The sequence below is a fragment of the Aspergillus melleus genome, assembly GCF_016097325.1.
Source record: "Aspergillus melleus strain CBS 546.65 chromosome Unknown contig8, whole genome shotgun sequence".
NCBI lineage: Eukaryota > Fungi > Ascomycota > Eurotiomycetes > Eurotiales > Aspergillaceae > Aspergillus > Aspergillus melleus.
The window spans coordinates 557,787-579,145 of NW_025763377.1; the positions used below are offsets into that span (position 1 = coordinate 557,787).

At 52.3% G+C, this 21,359-nt stretch overlaps 8 protein-coding genes across 8 annotated transcripts; 4 read left to right on the forward strand and 4 right to left on the reverse strand.

Moving 5' to 3' along the window:
* Window positions 1-332: 332 nt before the first annotated feature.
* On the reverse strand, window positions 333-2,122 carry ELP3 (Elongator subunit ELP3; the record flags this gene model as incomplete). Its single annotated transcript, XM_046094039.1, has 2 exons — window positions 333-1,759; window positions 1,822-2,122. 2 exons carry the CDS (start codon window positions 2,120-2,122, stop codon window positions 333-335), a joined length of 1,728 nt encoding a protein of 575 aa, XP_045950018.1.
* A 216-nt stretch (window positions 2,123-2,338) lies between these two features.
* On the forward strand, window positions 2,339-4,235 carry LSC1 (succinate--CoA ligase (GDP-forming) subunit alpha). Its single transcript, XM_046094040.1, has 7 exons — window positions 2,339-2,670; window positions 2,738-2,766; window positions 2,851-2,977; window positions 3,036-3,098; window positions 3,164-3,189; window positions 3,276-3,358; window positions 3,436-4,235. Exons 1-7 carry the CDS (start codon window positions 2,504-2,506, stop codon window positions 3,934-3,936), a joined length of 996 nt encoding a protein of 331 aa, XP_045950019.1. The 5' UTR covers window positions 2,339-2,503; the 3' UTR covers window positions 3,937-4,235.
* A 795-nt stretch (window positions 4,236-5,030) lies between these two features.
* Window positions 5,031-7,716, forward strand: LDX57_012302 (RFX family transcription factor; the record flags this gene model as incomplete). The annotated part of the gene is made up of 2 exons (XM_046094041.1): window positions 5,031-5,671; window positions 5,736-7,716. The coding sequence occupies 2 exons, from the start codon at window positions 5,031-5,033 to the stop codon at window positions 7,714-7,716; spliced, it is 2,622 nt and encodes an 873-aa protein (XP_045950020.1).
* Window positions 7,717-8,977: 1,261 nt separating this feature from the next.
* On the reverse strand, window positions 8,978-10,922 carry LDX57_012303 (uncharacterized protein; the record flags this gene model as incomplete). The annotated part of the gene is made up of 4 exons (XM_046094042.1): window positions 8,978-9,101; window positions 9,170-9,853; window positions 9,907-10,763; window positions 10,920-10,922. The coding sequence occupies 4 exons, from the start codon at window positions 10,920-10,922 to the stop codon at window positions 8,978-8,980; spliced, it is 1,668 nt and encodes a 555-aa protein (XP_045950021.1).
* A 546-nt stretch (window positions 10,923-11,468) lies between these two features.
* Window positions 11,469-12,826, forward strand: AOS1 (E1 ubiquitin-activating protein AOS1; the record flags this gene model as incomplete). The annotated part of the gene is made up of 4 exons (XM_046094043.1): window positions 11,469-11,508; window positions 11,574-11,631; window positions 11,692-11,863; window positions 11,918-12,826. 4 exons carry the CDS (start codon window positions 11,469-11,471, stop codon window positions 12,824-12,826), a joined length of 1,179 nt encoding a protein of 392 aa, XP_045950022.1.
* A 634-nt stretch (window positions 12,827-13,460) lies between these two features.
* On the reverse strand, window positions 13,461-15,220 carry LDX57_012305 (Ytp1 family protein; the record flags this gene model as incomplete). The annotated part of the gene is made up of 5 exons (XM_046094044.1): window positions 13,461-13,780; window positions 13,857-13,986; window positions 14,043-14,885; window positions 14,948-15,025; window positions 15,098-15,220. The coding sequence occupies 5 exons, from the start codon at window positions 15,218-15,220 to the stop codon at window positions 13,461-13,463; spliced, it is 1,494 nt and encodes a 497-aa protein (XP_045950023.1).
* A 251-nt stretch (window positions 15,221-15,471) lies between these two features.
* On the forward strand, window positions 15,472-15,884 carry LDX57_012306 (SWI5/SAE3 family protein; the record flags this gene model as incomplete). Its single annotated transcript, XM_046094045.1, has 3 exons — window positions 15,472-15,516; window positions 15,587-15,672; window positions 15,725-15,884. 3 exons carry the CDS (start codon window positions 15,472-15,474, stop codon window positions 15,882-15,884), a joined length of 291 nt encoding a protein of 96 aa, XP_045950024.1.
* A 393-nt stretch (window positions 15,885-16,277) lies between these two features.
* On the reverse strand, window positions 16,278-20,454 carry mdr1 (ABC multidrug transporter Mdr1; the record flags this gene model as incomplete). Its single annotated transcript, XM_046094046.1, has 3 exons — window positions 16,278-16,632; window positions 16,698-19,999; window positions 20,056-20,454. The coding sequence occupies 3 exons, from the start codon at window positions 20,452-20,454 to the stop codon at window positions 16,278-16,280; spliced, it is 4,056 nt and encodes a 1,351-aa protein (XP_045950025.1).
* Window positions 20,455-21,359: the final 905 nt, after the last annotated feature.

Sequence of the window (21,359 nt, forward strand, 5' to 3'; positions counted from 1 at the left end):
TAGTGTGTTGGGTTCAATAGATTTATTATTCTGCTACTCTCTACCATGTCGATATGCCTTCCGAAAGAAGTGGTCAAAAGAGCCCAGGAGGGAGCTTAGATCGCCTCCGGTTCAATGCATGTCGAAACATGGAACCCAGTTTATGTACATGCTTGAAAAAGAAGATAAGAAGCCCTCGAACGCCACATAGTTACCACGTCAAATGAATGATAGCCAAACTTTTTATCAAACATGCACCTTTTTAATTTTCTCGTCTTGAACCAGGGAAAGAAATCCGTAATCATAAATAATCATGTCAAAGGCCGCAACGCCATGGAGGCGCTATCGGGCTCTTACAAATCGTCATATTCAAAGGGTTCCAGCATCTTGGACATGTAGGGACCGTCCAAGCTGTAGCCCAGTCGCCCGTAGTAGCTGCGCACACCGACGCCCGAGATTACGCTGATCTTCAGACTGCCGTGTTCCTCTCGCGCGATGCGTTCCGCCTCTTCCATTAGGAGGGTTCCGAACCCGCGATGCTGGAACTTGCGCGGATCACGTCCGTGAAGCGGCACGGCGGAACCGTAGACGTGAAGCTCTCGCACGATACTGGTCTGTTGGCCGGTGAACTCGGGCCGGAAGGTGTGCGTGGCACTGCACTTCCGTAGACGCAGTAGGCCGATGAGGATGTCCTGCTTGGGGTCTTCGTAGGCCAGGAAGGTCTCCCACCCGCCGTTGGCGTAGTAGTCGCGGCGGACGAGCTCGACCTGCGAGGGACGGATCTTGTTCTTGACTTCGTTGATACCGACTTCACGAGTGCGAACATCCCGGCAGGTCGTGCCGAAGTCTTTCATTCGTGCCAGGGCCAGTTCGCGGAGGTTACCGTTCTCGACACCCGATGTCACCAGCGGCATGGGGATATCTCGCTGGACTCGGTAGATACGGGTCCAGGGGGGCACCAGGGCGAGGATTCGTGCCACGATGTCAACCAGCGCGTTGGGGGTGTAGTTCTTGTAGCGACCCGTCCGCCAGAGTTCGTAGAGACCGGTGCCGCGAATGACCAGCGTGGGGTAGATTTTCAGTCCATCCGTTCGAAACGCCGGGTTTTCGAAATACTCCTGGAACTGGAACAGATCGCGCTCCATGCCGACATTCGGCAGATCCGGCATCATGTGGCTGACGACCTTGAACCCGGCGTCCTTGGAAAGCTTGAAGGTCTCCGCAACGGCGGCCACCGTGTGGCCTCGGTTCGTGTCCCTGGCCACATCCTCATACAAACTTTGCACGCCGACCTCCAGCCGCGTACATCCATAGCGCAGCATACTGCTCAGGTGAGTGTCCAAGCAATAATCGGGTCGAGTCTCGATGGTGATGCCGACGCATTTCACGTTACTCATTTCGCCCGCCTGCACCGCTTCGTCGACATTGTCCGTCTGGTATCCACTCAGCGCATTGTGAAGCTGGGCGACGAAAGACTCCCGATAGTCCTCGGGCAGCGACATGAACGTTCCACCCATGATGATGTATTCGACCTTGTCCACGCTGTGACCGAGAGATTTGATCTGGTCCACCCGCCCTCGCGCCTGTTCGAATGGGTCGTAACGAGCTCGGATGGCACGCATGGACGTGGGCTCGTAGCCGGTGTAGGATTGCGTCGAGTATTCGAAATCGGAATCGGGACCACCAGGACAATACACACAGATGTTACCGGTATAGGCGATATGAGGGCAACGGTGGGGTTTGCTCATGACCGCGACGACAGCGATTCCCGACGACGTTCCTGTTCCGACTGGTTAACAAGAGCTCCGGGGACACCAGAGTGGATATGAAGGGCCACCATACGGATCGGTTTCGCAATCAACTTCGGCAGGATATACTTCTTATAGTGTTCGGGGACGGCGGCGATGATGGCTGTCAACGGGGGCAAATTGCTCAAGGCATGCTTTTTTGCGACTTGACTTCGCAGTCGGTTGAGGTTGATATCCTTCTTGGGCTTTGTATAATCCATCTGCGACTCATAATCCTGGATGAGAGCGTTGGCGATGTCCGAACAGGCCCGCATGTACCGTTCATTCTCCGGGGCGAGCTTTGCATTCTGCTTCGGCTTGGAGGGTGGCGGCATCGTCATTGTCGCGGTCGCCATGGTGGAGGGAGGGGCTCACAGCGAGCGCCAAACGGTAGTCGAGGTGCGATAAAGGTGACAGATCCACAGTTCAATCGGGTTGCCGAAAAGGACTGGTGGTTGCGAAGTCAAGATCGAACGAAGAGGGGCCGAGGAGCAGAGAGAGAGAGAGGGAAAAAAGCGCCCGCAGCACAACCGACCGCCCGCGACAATTCGGATCCGCTTAAAGCTTTGTCCCGAAAAGTCTCCATCCCGACGACTTCCCTTCCCCTACGGATTTCCCTCATCTCTCAGGTCTTTGCTGCTTCTGCTCTGCAACCTGCCCTTCATTCACCTCTCCCCTCTCCCCTCTTCTTCCCCTCTTCTCTTTTGAATCTCTGCGACCCCGTTCCGTTCGTCATCATGCAGGCCTTCCGCCGTAACACCGTCTCTGCCATTCGGAATGCTGCTCCCATGCAGCGACGAGGCTACGCTCAGGGTGCCTCGCCTTACGCCAGCACCGTCCAGAACCTTCGCATCAACTCGGATACCAAGGTTCTCTTCCAGGGCTTCACCGGAAAGCAGGGAACGTACGTGCTTTGCACCTGGCGCCAGGTCGCTTGGTCCAAAAGGCTGACGTTGCATTTCTACTTCTAGTTTCCACGCCGAGCAAGCTATCGCCTACGGTATATACCCACTTCATGCGCACCAACTTGAGCCAGCATACTGCTGCCGTAGCTAGCCGGAACACTGGACTTACAATCTTCTAGGCACCAAGGTTGTCGGTGGTACCAACCCCAAGAAGGCCGGCTCGACGCACCTTGACAGACCCGTTTTCGCGAACGTGCGCGATGCCGTGAAGGAGACCGGTGCTACCGCTTCTGCCATCTTCGTCCCGTATGGAACACTACAAGAATACCGAGGGCTAGACCTCTAGATGCTAATTGAACACCAGCCCCCCTCTCGCCGCTAAGGGTATCGAGGAGGCCATCGAGGCCGAGGTTCCCCTGGCTGTCTGGTAAGTTTTCGTCGGCGGACAAACGATAAATTGGACTTTTTTTTGACGCGAGATCATCGATATAGTATCACCGAGGGTATTCCCCAGCACGGTATGATCCCTCTTTCCCCTTTTTGGCCTGTTAAACTTCGCGCCAAACAGCCTTTTTGTGACTAGAAATTGACTGAATTTGGACAGACATGGTCCGTATCACGGATATCCTGAAGACCCAGAACAAGACCCGTCTGGTTGGCCCTAACTGCCCCGGTATCATCGCTCCCGTAAGTGATTCTCTGATTTTGGTCCGTGGTATTCCTCGCGATGTCAGAAAGCTGACTCGTTCTTCAACGTGGTATAGGGTCAATGCAAGATCGGTATCATGCCCGGATTCATCCACAAGCGTGGCCGTGTTGGTATCGTCTCCCGTTCCGGTACTCTGACCTACGAGGCCGTGAACCAGACCACCCAGGCCGGCCTTGGTCAGTCCCTCGTCGTTGGTATCGGTGGTGACCCCTTCTCCGGTACCAACTTCATTGACTGCCTCAAGATCTTCCTCGAGGACCCCGAGACCGACGGTATCATCATGATCGGTGAGATCGGTGGTAGCGCCGAGGAGGACGCCGCCGAGTTCTTCAAGGCCAACAACATCCACAACAAGCCCGCCGTCAGCTTCATCGCCGGTATCAGCGCTCCCCCCGGCCGCCGTATGGGTCACGCCGGTGCCATTGTCAGCGGTGGTAAGGGTGGTGCCGACTCCAAGATCTCCGCTCTCCAGGATGCCGGAGTCGTTGTCGAGCGCAGCCCTGCCGGTCTGGGCAAGGCTCTGCTTGCCGAGTTCGTCAAGCGCGACCTGGTTTAAACGAGATTTTAGTCGGGTTTTGTTGGTTGATACCATGAACCAGAGACTGAGCGGGCGAGAAGGAGCGGGAGAAGGAGATGGTGTGTGCGTCGCGACCGTGGTGTGATAACCGTGGAGTGACGAACCATTTCCTCAGCTCTGGATTTATATTCTCTTGAACTACTAGACGGTCCCTGTTTCTTTTCTTTATTGTCCGTGTCTATGATGACTCCTGTACTTTCCCCCCATTGTGTTTTTTTCCTACGTTTAGAGATGTTAGGGAGTAATTAGTTTCCATATGTAAATTTTTTGTTGTTTACAATTTTTCGTCTTGGGGATTGGATGTGAGGTATATCCACAAGAGCATCGATGAGAGCATGCATGGGGGTATACTCCCTCAGATACTGCCTGAGGCAAGGGATGCATACCAACCCGAACGGGTTTGTTTGTGTTGGGCCTCAGGCCGGGCGGAATGCGCTGAGGTCAGCAGACAGACACGTGACCGGCAGCGGGATTTCGTTGCTTGAGGAACGGCGTTTTCTGTTTATTCTTCTCTCGCCGAGTCCCTCGAAAACCACCAGAGAAAAAGCGCCCTCCACCGCAGCTGCGACGTGCTACTAGAGCCTGGTCGACTACTGCAGGTTCCTTTCTTGATGCCCTGACGACCATCTGCTGAACTTCGGACTGCTGCATCGGCCTGTCGCCTGTCGTGCTTCTCTGTGCCGTCATTTGCGTGTGGTCGAGGCTGCCACAGGACCAAAACACACGCTATTGCCCGTAGTTACGGCTGGCTTCCACCCGGCAACTGAACAACCTGCTCCGGAAAATAAAGCAGAACAGACAGTAAAAGATGCCTCCCGATATGGGTAATTGCTCCCTGTTCTTTCTATTTCTCTTTTCCCTACCGTTTTCCCCCAATATCTTGCTTACTGCTTTTTGTTTACTGGCGCCCTGCCCCTCGTCAGCTCACAGCTATGAGGTCACATCGCCGTTGGACCAGCGGATGCTAATTTGTTATTGCTACAGTAGGCCGAGCTGCCTCGCAAGCTTCCAGTGTTGCATCGCAGACAACGCAAATAGCGGCACCGTTAAGCCGCCCAGGAACGGCTGATCTCATGAGATCGCGTTCGGAAACCGTGGTATCGAGAAACAGTCGTCGCCCTAGGTCGCGAGGCTCGACGGCAAGCATCCATTCCAACACCACCCAGCAGACTCAGGACCAGCAACTTCCTGATGGCTTCTCTCAATTCCTCCCCGCCCAACCCGCCGCCGGCCACAATGTCTTTGGAGGCAATCCGGAAGACATCATTATGCGTTTTGGGCAACAATTGTCGCATCCCGTGAACGGCTCGCCCCTTGACCCGACTCTCCACGAGGCTCATCATCCAGTGATGCCCCGAGCGGAGGATTTCCCCAATCACGCCATGCACGGTCATCATTTGTCTCACCACTCGCTGTCGTCGGGTCTGGCCGCGCATGGGTTGCCCAGCATGCCAATTCCCCAGTACCAACCAATGTATGATAGTGGTATTGAAAACCATGTCCCCGAGCATATGCTGGAGGAGAACGATAATTCCGAGGCCGGCACCAAGAAGAAGAAGGGCTCTAGCTCCTCGCTAGCGAATGACAACGAGTTGCGCAAGTTGCTGCGGCAATATGAGGGTTATTCACTGAAGGAAATGGCGGCTGAAGTGCTCAAGCATGAAGGAGCTGGGGGTAAGGCCGAAAAAGTCAAGCAGGTCTTTGCCATGATCTGGTATGTAGCTCGTCGAACGCATGGACCTGGGGTTCAATTGGACCTGTTGCTCACGTCTTCCCAGGTTGAAGGAAAATTGCCGCAAAAGTAGTGGATCTGTGCGGCGTGATCGGGTATACTGCTGTTATGCAGAGAAATGTGGCACCGAGCGAGTCTCTGTCCTGAATCCTGCGTCGTTTGGAAAGCTTGTGCGCATCATCTTCCCCAACGTGCAAACTCGGCGCCTGGGTGTTCGCGGGGAATCGAAATACCACTACGTGGATTTGACCGTGATTGAAGAGAAGCAGCAAAAGCCGCCGCCGTTGAACCCCCAGATCCCGGCCAACACAACCGGTACACCTACTGCCACGGAAAGCAAAATAGACACCGAGTTTCAAAGAAGGTATGTAGGAGATGCGGGACATCTCGACGGAGTTGAAACTCATGTGGCTCCTAGTGTTAGTGCGTTACCGCAACCATCTGCAGATACTGCAATGTTCCCATCACCTACGACCTCTTTCGCCCCTCGATTCACAACACAATTGTCGCTACCAGGCTGTGGCTGCCAGCCTGCCCCCCGGTCACCTCCTACCTTCCCGGTCACACTTGACAATGTAGCCAGTCATTCTGGAAAGACGATCTACCAGATGCTCCAACTTCCGCAAACCGATATCGCGGCGGTTGATAACGAAACCCTCCAGCTCCCCGACATCTCTGGTTATCTTCCGGCTAACACCGATTCGAAAGTCGCTGCCGCGCTGGCGGCCCTCTATCGCTCCCATTGCATATCTGTCATAGACAGCTTTCGCTACTGCAAGGAGCGCAACCTCCTGAAATATTTCTCTGCCTTTCATGGGACCTTAACGGTCCCCGTGCAGAAGCTTTTGACACACCCCAATCTTGCACCCTGGATTAAAGAATGCGACTGGCTTATGTACCAGAAGATGATCGCCTTCGTGGCGCCGCTCACCACCCAAGTCGTACCTAAACTAGTCCTAGATGCCTTTAGCTCGATATCACAGCGATTGACCGGCCACATTGCGGAGACCTTCAAAGCCCAACCGGCGCACGTGTCTATGGCCAGACTGGTACCAGCCCAGATCTTTTGCAACTTACTTCGACATATGCTGGATGTGAACCAGTCCGCCAATGCGGCTGCAGCCTGGCTCTGCCACCCTGACAACCGCAATCAGATGTGGTTCGACTTTAAGACCTTAGTTGACCCGAAGGAAATGATCACGCGCGCCAATATCCCGAGTTGCGCCGAACGGACGACGGAGCAAATTCTGAAACATGATATTCTCGCCCTCCTTACCCCCGTTTCCGACTCGAACGCCTCCGCTGGCCTCCCTTTCTTCCACAAGCCGGACTTGGAGGAGGATCTCCAAGCGCATAGATACCCCGTTGACTCGTCTACCAATGGCGAAGACTACAACTTCCCAGACAAGTGGATCTCGTTCATCTTGAATCTACCGGCGGTGTTCCCCAACCACAGGACTCAGTGTATCATAGAAAAGGTGGATGCGTTGTGGGATTGTATCCTTCATCGCTTGACGTTAGGGGGCGCTCAAAGTTTTAGCGCCTGGTGGATGACCAAAGTTTTCTTTCATGAAATGATGTTGTGGCAGGCGGAGAAAGGAGGGTTTATGCGCTACACGCCGAGCACACTGCAGGATGCGGTCTCAACATCGTCGCAACACTCCGGAGTGAACGGCTTTTTGACAAAACAAGCTCACGGCGCAGACGTTGCTCAGGACAGAACATTCATGACCCCCAATTTGCCTCAACATGCTGTTGATGCAAAGTCTCGGGCAGGCACCAGCCCCGTGTCGGGGGACGGAATCGCTCATGCACGAGCATCGTCGCAGGTGGTACCGAACCCTAACCACACCGTGGACAACGAAAAGCCCAGCATTTCTGACAACATCGCTGCCTTCCATGCTCCCAACAACGATGACAGTGCGATTGATCTTGACGATGACTCAATGTTGATTACTGTCGGTAAATATGGTGACATGATGGCCTCCGATCCCGCCGATGCTGAGGGCGATGTCGTTGTCATATAATCGGCAATTGCATGTTCGGTGTATTTCCCCATTTCTTTTGTTTTCTTTTTTCTTCTTCTTTTGGAAAACCACACCAGTTCTTCCTTTTTCTTTTATATGCTTATGGGTGGAGTTGGTTCTCTTTCAGGAGTATTATTTTTGGTTGGATGAGTTATTTACATTCATGTACAAGGACAGTTCGGCGTTCGACGATCTTTGCACGAGAAACGAGAAATGAGAGCATCGATTCGAGATACGTCGACCTACGGCATTGCGATTTGTTCAGGTTGGCAATCATACGCATTTAATAGCGTGGTTGATCCCGCTCGAAAGCACTACTTACTGTTGTTTCATTTGACTTTCTTTTTCTATCCACGAGAGACCGAGCCCATCGCTGTACATAAATTTCACGGATCAGCGCATTGCGAGTTGATTCACCTTTTCTTGCTGTCATAACTTCATTTTTCATATGCCCCTATTTTGCTCTATACGCTCTCTATAATTACTTCGTTACCCCCCCCCCCTTTTCTCTTTCTTTCTTTTGTTTCTCTTAACTTCTCGTGCCCAATGTACGGGATACCCTTTCGCGCAAAGGTATTATGACTATGCCCTTGAACAGCAGTTGAAAACCGGTCCGCGCGCGTGTCTTCAGCCATATGAGGGAAACTTGGGTTTTCCAGCTTTGGATTTTACTCCAACTTACTATCTTTGGTTCTGTCTGATTCCTCTCAAAGAAAGAAAGGGTGCCATCGCCTCTTGGATCTTGATTGATGGCCACGTTGGACTCTTAATATTACCTTCATGAAGCAGTGTTGATGATTTATGTATTCAAGTGTCAAATAGTATTTTCGAAATGACCATTTACTTTCTCTCATTCACTCCATTTTCATGCTTTGTAATTTTCCATCAAACATAACATCACCCAAAACTTCCTGAAAGCAGGGGAGAAAACGGAAAATCATTGTCTATACGACCCAAAAAGTGTTAACTGAAATAATGAGCGCATGCTAATAATGAAGACCTCAACAACGCTTACATGTATTCTCAGAGAAAGAGAGGGATGTGAGCAAAAATGATAGGAAAAGGGAAGGAGCCAAAAAGCAGGTCGAATACAGACGAACTACGAAAAAAAGGGTATGTATGTATATGTATATGGATGGGTACCATCAACTTCGCACAAAATCGAAAACCGTTCAACGGCGTGGAGAAGAAAGGAAGAAAGGAAGGCAGGGAGAACATGTCTTCGTGAGAAGTGTTATACGCTCAGGATTGATTCGCCATATCACCTAAAGGTGCCGGCAGGGAAGAATCGTGGGCCAGAGAATCCGTAGGCTGTGATATTTTGAACATCAATGTTGCTATCGCCATGAGGACACCAGAGTTGGACTAGGATATAGCGCCCGGAGCTGTATGTGACGGTTAGCTACGCTCTCAAGGCTCTGGGATGAACGGGTCGTTGGGTGGAGAAACATACGGAGGTGGGTCGAACTTGATGTTTACTACGTTCTTGGTTCGCTCGATAGAGAAGCAAGCGTGAGCCATGAACGGACCCGGCTCTGGAGTTTGGGCCGGCCCGGACGAGGACGAAGGATGGTAAGCACTGGGAGCTGGTGGTCGCCTTGGGAGACGGCCATGCTCTATGGCTTGTTGCCTACGCATAGCTCTGACCTGTCTCTGTAGCTCGCGGCGTCTTTGGTGGAAGGTGCCGAATTCGCCAGCGTCCAAGTCGCCGTCGCTGAAGTCGCTGTCGGATGATAAAAGATCTTCCTCCATATCGTTGTCCACGCCCAGCCAGTCGATATCCGCAACGGAGGAGGGTGTCGGCCCCCCGAAGTCAAGCTCGCCGCAGTCACTGCGCTCGGAACGTTCGTCATAATCCATCGTCACTCGGAAGTCGGAGATCGGGCGAGGTCGACCATCTGCATCGTTGGGATTCGGACCCGACTCTGAATTCAACTCACGGCCAGGCAGAGCGGCGCGCTCAATCGTTCGCAGCGGAGCCCGATATGAATTCAAATACTCCTGGGAGGGTTGCATGCCACTCCTCCGATGTCGACGGTGTCGTCGATGGATGTGATGGTACTGATAGTCAGTGGCTTGGGCGACAAGTTCCTCCGAGCCCATCGAAACGAATACCATTCCTTCTTGCATCCTAAGTCTGCGAGGAGTTAATAACAGAGTGAAGCAAGTAAGAGTTCGTTGGAGACATACGGGCCATCATAACCATTTTTGGGGGCCTTGATCACGATTCGCTTGAGAGAAAACGGCGTCTCCCCACGATGCTTTAAAATTATGTTGCACCGGTCTGACTTGGTGCTATAGAATGACGAGTCGTTGCGGAGCACGTACGTGGGATTTGCAAGTTCACCTTCTGGCTCGAAAAGACCTCCATCGCAACTCTCCATTTCCATCTTGAGGGCTCCTGGCACTACTTGACCATAATGCCCGTATCGAAAGCTTTGCGGGCCTTCCCTGTTGTCATCGGAATCGAGCTTCCTGCGTTTGACTCTCCACCGGTCCATAAGATGATCATCCTCTTCATCTTCCTCGTGTGGCTGTGGCATGACGGGAGGCATGCTGAGGAGGGGGGCGGGTTCGTCGAGAAGGGAGGTGGTGTTGGAATCACGATTGCCTAGCTCCTGGCTGGGCCTGCTACCTCTTGGGGTGCGGCGCCTGGAAGATCCGCCGGGTGACTGTGAAGAATCGGGTGTACTGGTGTCGGGGTCCACAACGGTGACATTCAACGTTTGTAATCTCTGCATTGCCGGGTGCGGATGACGAAGAAATCTGCCATGGAGATTATCCTCCCGGCGTGGTCGATGCTGGCGGGCCTGACGATCTACGGCTGCCCTACTCTCTTCGAAGGCAGGTCGATCTTGGGAACGGCGGTAGTGGTTGATCTCTCGGTTAAGGGTTTCTAGTGCGCGAGCGGATGTATCACGGCTACGATCCGAGGTTAACAGATCTCGCAAGTGCTGCAGATGGGTTGCAGTAGACCTCGGTGGTCGGTCACCGGCCCGATTTCCACGGCCACGGCGAGAAGCGGGAGGATAGTCGTGATTCCCCGACTAAAGAGTATAAGTATGGAGTCAATAATTTACTTTTTGTTTTCACGACCTTGCCGCGGGCCGAAGTTGCCTAGCCCAGTAGGAAATCGAGGTAGGAGAAAGCAGACTTGGTTGGTTTGATCACAAGCAAAGGAGGTAGTTCCGGAGTTGACATACCATCCTGTGGAAGCGGTTAATTCTATATAGTGCGGAAGGTGGGAGACGGAGAGCAGTGTGTGTCTGAGTGGATAATTGATGAAAACAGAGAATTACACTGTACCGGGATAAAAACTGAACAGCCGATATGAGAATATAAGGGGAGAGAATACAGAAGGGGTTAGGGAGGTAGAATGGAGGAAGATGAAAGAGTGAATGAATGAATGGACGCAGAGCGGGAATGAAATGGGGGACTTTCCCCGATAACGTATCGTGCACGTGATCCCCGCATTTCCTCCGTCGCCGTTCTTCTCGTCGCATTCCTACTTCCTCCTCCCCGCCATCTTCCTCTCTCACTCCCTCTCTGCTACTTTCAAACCAGTTGCTCGAAGCTCCTGCAGCTCACTCTTGCTCTTTGCTTTGGTTTCCTCACAGATTCTTCCTATCTCTTACTCTACTTCGCCTGATACGGTTGAACTACTTTCTTAGAGCTACTTTGTCTTCCGGGAATAGAACCGGGCTTGATATTCCAGGCATTGTTTTCAGTACTACCCTTGCCCACACACCACAATGGAACAAAACGATAACACAGCCCAGTCGATCAGCGCCGGTAAGTAGAGATACCCTTCTCTTATCGCGACAGGACGCTGACCTTTGAACTTCTGATCATCTCAGATGAGATTGCTCTGTATGATCGACAGATCCGGCTTTGGGGTGTACCGGCCCAGGAGAAGTGAGTATCGAGCTGCTCCAGTGGTTCTCTTATCGTCGATCCTCTAACATCTCTCACTAGAATCCGATCCGCAAACATCCTTCTGATCACCTTTAAAAGCCTCGCAAATGAAATCGCCAAGAACTTAGTGCTGGCCGGTATTGGAAAGCTTACAGTGATTGATCATGAAACAGTCAAGGAGGAGGACTTGGGTGCCCAGTTCTTCGTCACGGAGGAGCACATTGGCCAGAATGTACATATTCCCTGACGCCGAGGACATGAACTCATGCTAACTAGCAATTTGCAGCGTGCGCAAGCCGCGGCGCCTTCGATTCAGGAAATGAACCCCAGAGTCCAGCTGCATATCGATACCGACGACGTCCACACCAAACAACCGGAATTCTTCGCGGGCTTTGACCTGACTATCGCGACGGAGCTCGACTATGCCACGTACACCACCATTAATGCGGCATGCCGCATTGCAAACCGGCCGTTCTACGCAGCTGGGTTGCACGGGTTCTACGGATTCGTGTTTGCCGATTTGATCTCGCATGATTTCGTCATCGAACGCGCCAAGTCCAATGTGTCGTCGGCCACGCAAGAAACGCCGACTCGGAGCATCGTCAACATCACCACGAAGAACGAGAACGGCAAAGTTATGGAGATGGTCACCAAGCGCGAGACCTATTCGCCTCTAATCCTGGCCAACACCTCGCCCCTTCCCGAAGACTACACTCGCCTGCCCCGGAAGCGCCGACAAGTCACCCCGCTCCTCACCTGTCTCCGGGCCCTGTGGGAGTTCCAGAAACTTAGCGGAGGCCGCTTGCCGACGCCTTCTCACCAGGACCTGGAACTTTTCACCAAGCTCGCCCGCGACCGCCACCACGAATTGAAACTCGACATTACCACCCTGGACTCCGGCTTCCTGCGCACCTTCCTGCAGAATCTCGGAAGCGAGCTCAGTCCCGTCGCAGCCTTCGTCGGCGGCCGACTAGCCCAGGACGTGATCAACGTGCTCAGCGCCCGCGAGCAACCTATCCAAAACCTCCTCCTCTTTGACGGCGAAAAATCTCTCTCCCCCATCTACCCCCTCCATCCTTTTTTCCCTCCTGAGGTCGAAAACGCCATGCCGGCTGTGATCCCCGTGGCTAATCCCATCTCGGTGGATGACGAGCCGATCCCGGTCCATGCTGCTAATGGACAAGGAACCAAGTGAGTGAGTTGAAAGGGTTTATTCGCGAATTTTTGCTTTTTGGTTTTTCTTTCTTTCTTTCGTCTAGCGGACGGTTATGACCTTTTATGTACTTTAATGAAATTTCGGCGACATGGCTGGCATTCTGTGCTGTGAGAATTCTGCATAGCAAGCAAGCAAGCAGCACCCTGACATCGAGATTATGATGTGTACGATAGAGAGCTTTTGATGTATCTACTCTTCTCAATATACTTGGACAGTATATGGTATTTGTTTTCTACTTTGTAACAGTTCTGTCCTGCATGGAAGATGCCAAGTTGGTCGATACCTTAGTCTTTAGGGGAGCGCATGCAATTGATAATTGATGAGACTATTGAGACAAATGTATACAGAACGCCGTCATTTCAAACCACTATTCAAAGTTTGAAATCCCAAACACCAAGAGGTAGGCCAGACAGAAATACAATGAGAGCGGGGGTGGGGGTTTTTGGAGGAAGCCTGGCAGATAATATAAGATAGACCGGAATGATTTCCTTTTTCTAGGAAATTTCACCGGTCATAACCAAAACATAGATAGATTTTTGGAAGGGGAAGACAGAGCGAGGAATAAAAATAGTAGAGAAAATGTGGCTTGCAAAGTATCGGAAATCGTTTCAAATCAACGCGACGTCTCCTTCCCAACCAAGGGGGAGTTTTCTTCGTCTTCAACTCTTCTGGGACCCATGGAGTGTTGTCCTTCACCGTGGGTCTTGTCTTCGTCTTCCTCATCAGAGATTAGACCTTGTAGCTCGAACGCTTCGGCGTCCTGGATACGTTGGGTTTCCGAGTGCGAGCGGGCGTGACCGTTGGGTTGAGACCGGTGAGCCTTCGATCGAGACGAGCTTTCGCCTTCGTTCTCGTCATCCTCGGTAGAACGAGGTACCTTCGCGGATTCAGGCCATGCGTGAACAGCGTAGATGTGAAGAAGTACGTTGACAACTAAAAGAACATGATATTAGTGAACCCTCTCGACGGGCCAAATGCGTGAAACAAGGCGGATTTCCGGCACACTTACAGAGGAAGAGAATGAAAGCGATGCTGTACAGGATTAAGACATAGGACACATGGGTGATTCCGGCATCATTCAAAAGCTGCATTTGCTCCTCAGTAGCTCCCATGAACAGAAAGCCCGAGGCGTACAGCAGCTATTTCTTATTAGCCCGGGTAATGAATTGGTAGATATCCATCGGGATGCACTTACGAAAGGAGGCAAATATTGGAAGCTGTTGGGATCCGTGCCATCCGTGCTGAGGGTAGATTCGTCTCTCAGGACGAACGAAATCTCGATGATTCGAGTGAACCCAGCGGCCATCAGCGTGTAGCCGAAGATGCTGTGGATCATAGTACTGATCATAAGATGCTGGGGATGGGCAGACATCGCAAAGCCGGTGAGCAGAATGACAATGGCCGGGATCAAGTTCCGCTTGGGCTGGCCGTTGCGCTTGCGACTCAACCACATTCCCAAGAGTCCGGCGCACCACCAGACAATACCCATGGTAGTGTGTTGCAGGTCGTTATGCGCCCAGGGTTGGCCCCATCGATGTTCGGTGAAGGTGTTGACACATCCCCAGGCGGCGATCACCAGGGAGTCGAAGAACTCCTGACTCCGGCCGGTGCGGCGCAGCCAAAATTGGCCCACCAGAAGGAGAATGGTCAACAAGATTCCGTACGCGATGAAGGCGCTACCCATGATGAAATGGGCCAGACACTGTCCCAGATGATCCTCTCGACAGTAACCCATCGCCGTGATACCTCCGAACAGCATCTGAACCCAGCTGGCGATCGGCATCGCCTTGCCCAGAACCCCATGCGCAATAACGATAACGCGGCGAATCCGCCCGTGGATCCCCCGGGACAGGTGTAGCTTGAGATACACGCCCAGCACGATTTGCACCACCAGCATGAGCATCAGGGAATTTGCGAACGAGGCGTGAACGTTTTTGGAGAACTGGCGACCCTTATGGCCGTGGCCGAGGAAGTAGGCCACGACTGCGATGACGGTACCGACGATTTGAAGAGGGACATGCCATCGGGAGCGAATGATCTATAACCAGATACACGTGGGAGGTTAGAAAGCACCAAAGAAGATGAACGGATAGAACATACCCCCAAAACCATACCCAACGGGAAGATGATGCCAAAAGCCAAGCCCATCAAAATCATGTGTACCCATAGTGTCGAGTCCTAGATCGAGCATCAGTCCCGTTCATGCGAGTTGGCCAAGAATCACGCAGGCGGCCCGGAATAGAAACATACGATAGGATCCCCGGAAATGGCGGCACCTTCGGGGACATTTTCATGGCCGCCGTGGGCGGAAACGGGGGCAATCAGGAGAAGGGCGGCCAGCACCCCCGGCGCATTTAGCGGATTAAATAGCATCCTCGAGGGGGTGGTAAAAATAAATGAAAGAACAAAGAAAAGGTCGTCGGAGGAGAGGGGAAGAAGGAAGAGAGGAAGAAGGAGAGAAGAAGCGGCCAAGAAGGGAGCGACGCCTGAGGCACCGGCCGCGTATCCGCATCAAATCGGGTGGCTCGGATTGGTTGGGGTGGAGTGTCCCTAACTACCTACTTAGTACCGATGTATACTCCCTACTTCCTACAACCATCTACATTCTCCCGGTCTGATGCGTCATGGAGTCGCATCCAGAGCAGCTGAATCAAAGAGATCATCGCCTGGTATTTATCCAATCTACTCCATAGACATCCTTCATCTGGATCATCCGAGAGAGACTAACGCTCAGACCAGAACACTCTCCGTGCATCCATCGCAGACCTGGAATTGCAAACCGCTCAAGTAGAAGCCCAGATTGCTGAAATAAAATCCAAATTGAAGTATTGTGTCTCATTCAGTCCCCTCCAACGGAAGATTCTAAGTTCATCTCAGGAGCGATCCCTCCGCAACGGTCCAGCGCCACATTCGCCTTCTGCATGAGTACAACGAGATCAAAGACATTGGGCAGGGTCTGATGGGTCTCATCGCCGATGCGCGCGGCGTGCGACAGGTTGTCGTGCAGAGAGAGTACGGCGTGGCCGATCGCGATTGATTTGACGATGGATTGGAACGAGTTACCATGGCCTAGCAGTCCTCTTTGACCTCCGACGCAGATTATTATTCTTGTATATACTTCGAAGAACCAGAGAATCTGATTTAAATGACGTCTATTCTACCTTTGACTTTAGAATGAAATGAAAAAGCCATAGGGTAAACCACCCGGAACACGCGTCCATGAGATCTATTCGTAGAATAAAACAGATAACTGGAGAAGAAGAGATAAAGAGAAGAACCAAACAGGACAGAGCACGGGTCTGCCAGCCAAACGGCACAAAAGCTCGTAACACGTCATGTAGAAATCAGATCGGTGCAATAAGAGGTAGCAAGTGGGAGATGGTATCAAAATTAGGTATGTGCAGAAGATTAGAAATTATGTATGGATGTACTAGGCCTTGCCTAGACTCTGGAGGTTGACCAGTTCGTAGTAACGGCCCTTGCTGCGGATCAGTTCCTGGTGACTTCCGCTTTCGACGATCTTCCCTTGATCGAACACGTAGATGATGTCGGCTTTCTGGATCGTACTGAGTCGATGTGCCACGGCAATAGTCGTTCGGCCGCGAGCAGCAGCATCCAGCGCTGCCTGCACGACCTTCTCCGATTCCGAATCGAGAGCCGACGTGGCTTCGTCGAGAAGCAGGATTTTGGGGTCTCGGAGCAGAGCACGCGCAATGGCCACTCGCTGTTTCTGTCCTCCAGACAACATGCCTCCTTTGCTGCCAACCACGGTGTTGAATCCCTCTCTGCACGCAAGTGTTGGTTAGTAAAATCGGTCCATTTGAGAGAAGGTCAGGGATCGAGAACTTACGGTAGAGACATGATGAAGTCGTAGATATTGGCGTCCTTGCAAGCCTTCACGATAGCTTCTTCGGATACTTCATCCCGGTCGACTCCCAATAGAATGTTATCCTTGACGGTTCCTTGGTACAGAGTTGGCTCCTGGCTGACTAGCGATAGGAAGCTGCGATAGGAGTTGACGTTGATCTCGGTGATATCTTTGCCATCCACAAAGACATTCCCGGCGAGGGCGTCATAGAAGCGCTCCAGGAGAGCAATAGTCGTACTTTTGCCGCAACCACTCGGTCCGACAAGAGCAATGTACTGCCCAGGCTTGACGCTAAGGTTCAATCCGCGGAGAACGGGTTGCTCTGGGCGAGTAGGATATCTGAAATGCACGTCACGGAACTCGATTTCACCGTCGACAGAATCCAATTTGATACCCTCCTCAGACCAGATGTCGATGCTGGGCTTTCGATCAAACAGTTGCTTGAAGTGCGCCGCGGCATTCTTGGCCTTACCCATATCCGGCGAGAAAGAGAAAACCGTCCCGGCCGACTGCGCGCCGAAAAGAATTTCGGAGAAACAGACAAAGAACCGGAAGACCGAGTATTCGTGGTGACCCAGGAGCGTGCCTCCGTACCAGAATCCGAGGGCAACGCAAAAGAAGACGAGAGCCTGCGAGCAGGCATACAGGATGGAAGACTTCAGCACGGAAATCAAGCTAGTCCTGCCCTGCGCATCGAGTTGAGCGTGGTACACGTCCCAAACATCTTGTTCGCGGGTGAGCGAGGCCACAGTGCGAATCGCCGACGTTGCCTCACAAGCATAGCTTGCAGACCCTTCGTAGGCGGTCTTAGAACGTTGTTGGAACTGGGCAAGCATGTAAAACCGATAGAATCCACAGCCCAGCAAAATCGGGACCACGGAAATGCAGACCAAAGCCAGCTTCCACCCAATGGACAAAGAGATAATGATAGCGGCACCCAGGGTCGTGGAGGTCATGATGATTGTCCCCAGAGTTACACCGCTGACTCCAGAGAGATGCTTCGTCTCGGTCGATAGGAAAGAAGTCAATGCACCGGTGCTATTCTCTTCTCGATCAAAGAAGGTGATGTCTTGACGGAGAATTGACCTGAAAGCCTCACCTCGCGCACGACGGATCAGAGCTTCTGAGCACATGGCAAACGCAGCTCCGTTGATGGAGAGATTGATAAACTGGACGATTCCTACCACAAAGAACATCAGGGACCAAAAGTTGGCATCGCTTCGAATCTGACTGGCCATATTGGAGCCGTATGAGAGCGAACTGATCGCCTTGGCATACAGAACTGCTTGGGTGGGCTGGCCACCACCCGCAAGAAACGAGAAAAAGAAACCGATGAGCATGTACAGGGTCTCCGGCTTGTTAAAGGAGAAGATGAATTTGACCAAGGTCCAGAGCGAATATTTCTTGCCTATCTCTGGGGTCCGCTTGGACAGGACGGCGCTGGACACTGATTTGTGCGTACCAGAGCGCCCAAATTCCAGACGAGACTTCTCATCTTCGGCGTAGAGGGATGCTGAGCCACTAGCGGCCGTCTTGATGCGCGCCATATCCGGCTTCGGCAGGATATCCTCATCCTCATCATCGGTTTCCAACGCTTCCGCGTCCTTTGCTTCATTGATGCGCTGCGCCTCCACGAGGCTGTGATATGTGCCTTTTCCATCAACCAGCTGATCGTGAGTACCCTGTTCGACAATCCTGCCGTCGACCAGAACCACGATGTTGTGCGCCGATTTGATCGTAGATAAACGATGCGCGATCACAATAGTGGTCCGGCCCTCGGCAGCCTTGTCAAGAGCGGCCTGAACAACTCCTTCGGATTTCGTGTCCAGCGCAGAAGTCGCCTCGTCAAGCAGGAGGATCTTAGGGTCACTGACAATGGCGCGAGCAATGGCAATCCGCTGCTTCTGGCCACCAGAGAGCAAGAATCCACGCTGGCCAACATTAGTCTCGTACCCCTCGGGCAAGGCCGTGACGAAGTCATGAGCGTTGGCCATCTTTGCCGCGTTCTCGATGAGCTCCCGAACTTTGTCCTCCGACTCATGCTCAAACTTGGTGCCGATGAGACCATAGCGAATGTTCTGGTAGATCGTGGTACCGAAGAGAATAGGTTCTTGGCTCACTAGTGAGATTTGTTGACGCAACCAACGAAGATTGAGGTCATTGATATCATGTCCGTCCAAAAAGACCGAGCCTCCAACGGGGAAATAGAAGCGCTCGACAAGTCCGACCACGGTACTCTTTCCGGACCCCGAAGGACCAACCAGCGCCGTTGTCTTTCCTGCAGGCATTGTGAGGGAGACACCGTCCATGATGGTCACCTCCGGTCGCGAGGGGTAGATATGTTTGACATTGCGAAACTCGATGTTTCCCAGGAGGTTTTCAACCGTTCCGCCTTCGTTCGAATACGGATCCAGCGGCGATGTCCGGTCGATTGTGCTGAAGATCTTGGCCGCTGCAGCCACGGCATTAGTGAATGCCTGACTGTTAGGACTGACATTTCCCAGACTGAAGGAGCCGATCAAGATAGCCATCAGCACGGTCAGAACCTGGCCGACGTCGACCTCTCCGCTGACAAGGAAGCGAGAGCCCATCCAGAAACCCAAGCCGTAATTGGAGAACATGATGCCAAACATCGCGCCGATCATCACGCCCAGGATAGTCTGTTGCTTCCTTCCCCATTTCTCTGCTTCGGCCAAATGAACCTCATACTGCTTGGCAAGTTTGTCCTGGGTGCCGAATGCCGTGGCGTTACGGATCGAGCTGATCACCTCCTCTGCCACAGTTCCACCAGCACCATAGCTCTGCAAGGACTGCTTGCTGTACTTGACAATAAACCGCGAGCCACCTCCCATGATCAACACAAGCGCGACGATGGTGGAAGTACAGATCAGAGCCAGCTTCCAGTACTTGACGTAGGCCACAATGAACGCAGTGACGAAGGTGGAGATGGCGGTCAGGGTGAGTCCAACTTTCTCGGAGACACCGTCCTGGATGAGATTCGTGTCGGCAGTGATGCGAGTGGTTACTTCACCAGCACCAAGCTTGTCGAAGTACGCCATGTTCTGGCGGAGAATAGACTCGAGATAGTGCTCGCGAATCTTCTGGGTGACGTGCTCGCCGGCGTAGATGAACCCAACGGTACTGATGTAGACGGTGACAAATTCTCCAATACCAAGATAGACGAAATACAGGACGTTGGTCGTCAGTTTATCGTAGAACTCGGAATATTCAATGAGACCTAGGGTGATGTTCCGCATAGCGGAGGCCAAAGAACCAAACAGGATCTAGTCGTCAAGAGTCAGCAAAGACGCTTTCAAAAGGGCACTTCCTAAGCACATACCGTGAACAACGGCAACGCAGCACCGGCGGCAATGGCGCAGATGGCGCTCACCACCAGAACCAGGATATCCATTCGGGATGCATAGCGGTAGAGACCAAAGAATGACACATTCGTTTCGTCTACGTCCAGCTGTTTCTTCAGAATCCGCCTTTCATGAGGGGCCAGGTGAGAATATAGGGGATCCGTGTCGTTGCTGGGGAGATTTCCATCGGATGGCGATTGGGATCGCGCTGCTTTCGCCTCTGCTGGAGCGATAGTCGCACTGGAGGTTGAAGAGTGATTGCTCGACTTGGCCCGTTCGACAGTAGCTGTCGGTACTGTATTTCCTGCTTTGTCTGTCGTCGAGACGATAGCAGTATCGTCAGCAGCCTCGAAAGGCTCTTTTTCCGGATGGGACATGGCGTTCTGTGCGTGAGTATTTCCCGTATGGCCTCAAAAGTTTCCGAAATAAGTACAGGAAGCTTGGCGGAAGATCGAACTAAACGATCTACTCCATGAGGGAGAAGTAGTTATCGATAACAGCAAGAATGGGCGTTGCACCAAAACTAGTCTGGTCTGGCTACTAGAATGCCACCAGAGATGAAGGTATCCCAGATAGGAGTGAGCAAATTCAGTTCTGGGGGGAGTATTAGGTAGAGGCAATAGGTCGTTATTAATAGTTGTCGCACTCCCAACGGAGAAGATTCACAAAGAATGAAAGAGAGAGCCGGGGGGAGGAGAAGGGGCAGGAGAAGATAAGGAGGGGGATGGAGGGGGAGGGAAAAGGATCGAATTAATGGCAGAAGCCGGTATTAATGTAATTCAATATTTAGAATAAAAAAAGGAAAGAAAGAAAAGTAAGATGTTGGAAATAAACGACGGATACGATATGATCAATAATTGCCAGGACGGGGAGAGAAGCTGCCGGGGCCTTAATAATATTAACCCCGGAGGAGCGGCCTCCCGATGAGATTTTATGCAGCCCGAAGAAAGTGGATGTACAAAGTATGGAGTCTGTAACCAGTGAACCACTTTAGTGAACCAACTTGTACGCGGGCCCCTTTCGCCACTCGTTAAGAACCTTTTTTGCAGCATGTCATACAGAGTCATCCATCCAACATCCCAGTCTCATTTCAAGGCCCATGTTGGTATCGGGCACTCTTCGGGGGAAAAGAAGGGAAGTAAGGGGAACACATAGTCGATCGAACTAAGGTACCTTATACAATGTATGCTTGGCGCCGGGTCGGGTGTCAATCAAGCAATTCGCTGCATTTGCTCAGGATTTCGAAACCTTCCACCTTCTCTTCCGGGGAATTTCCACAGAA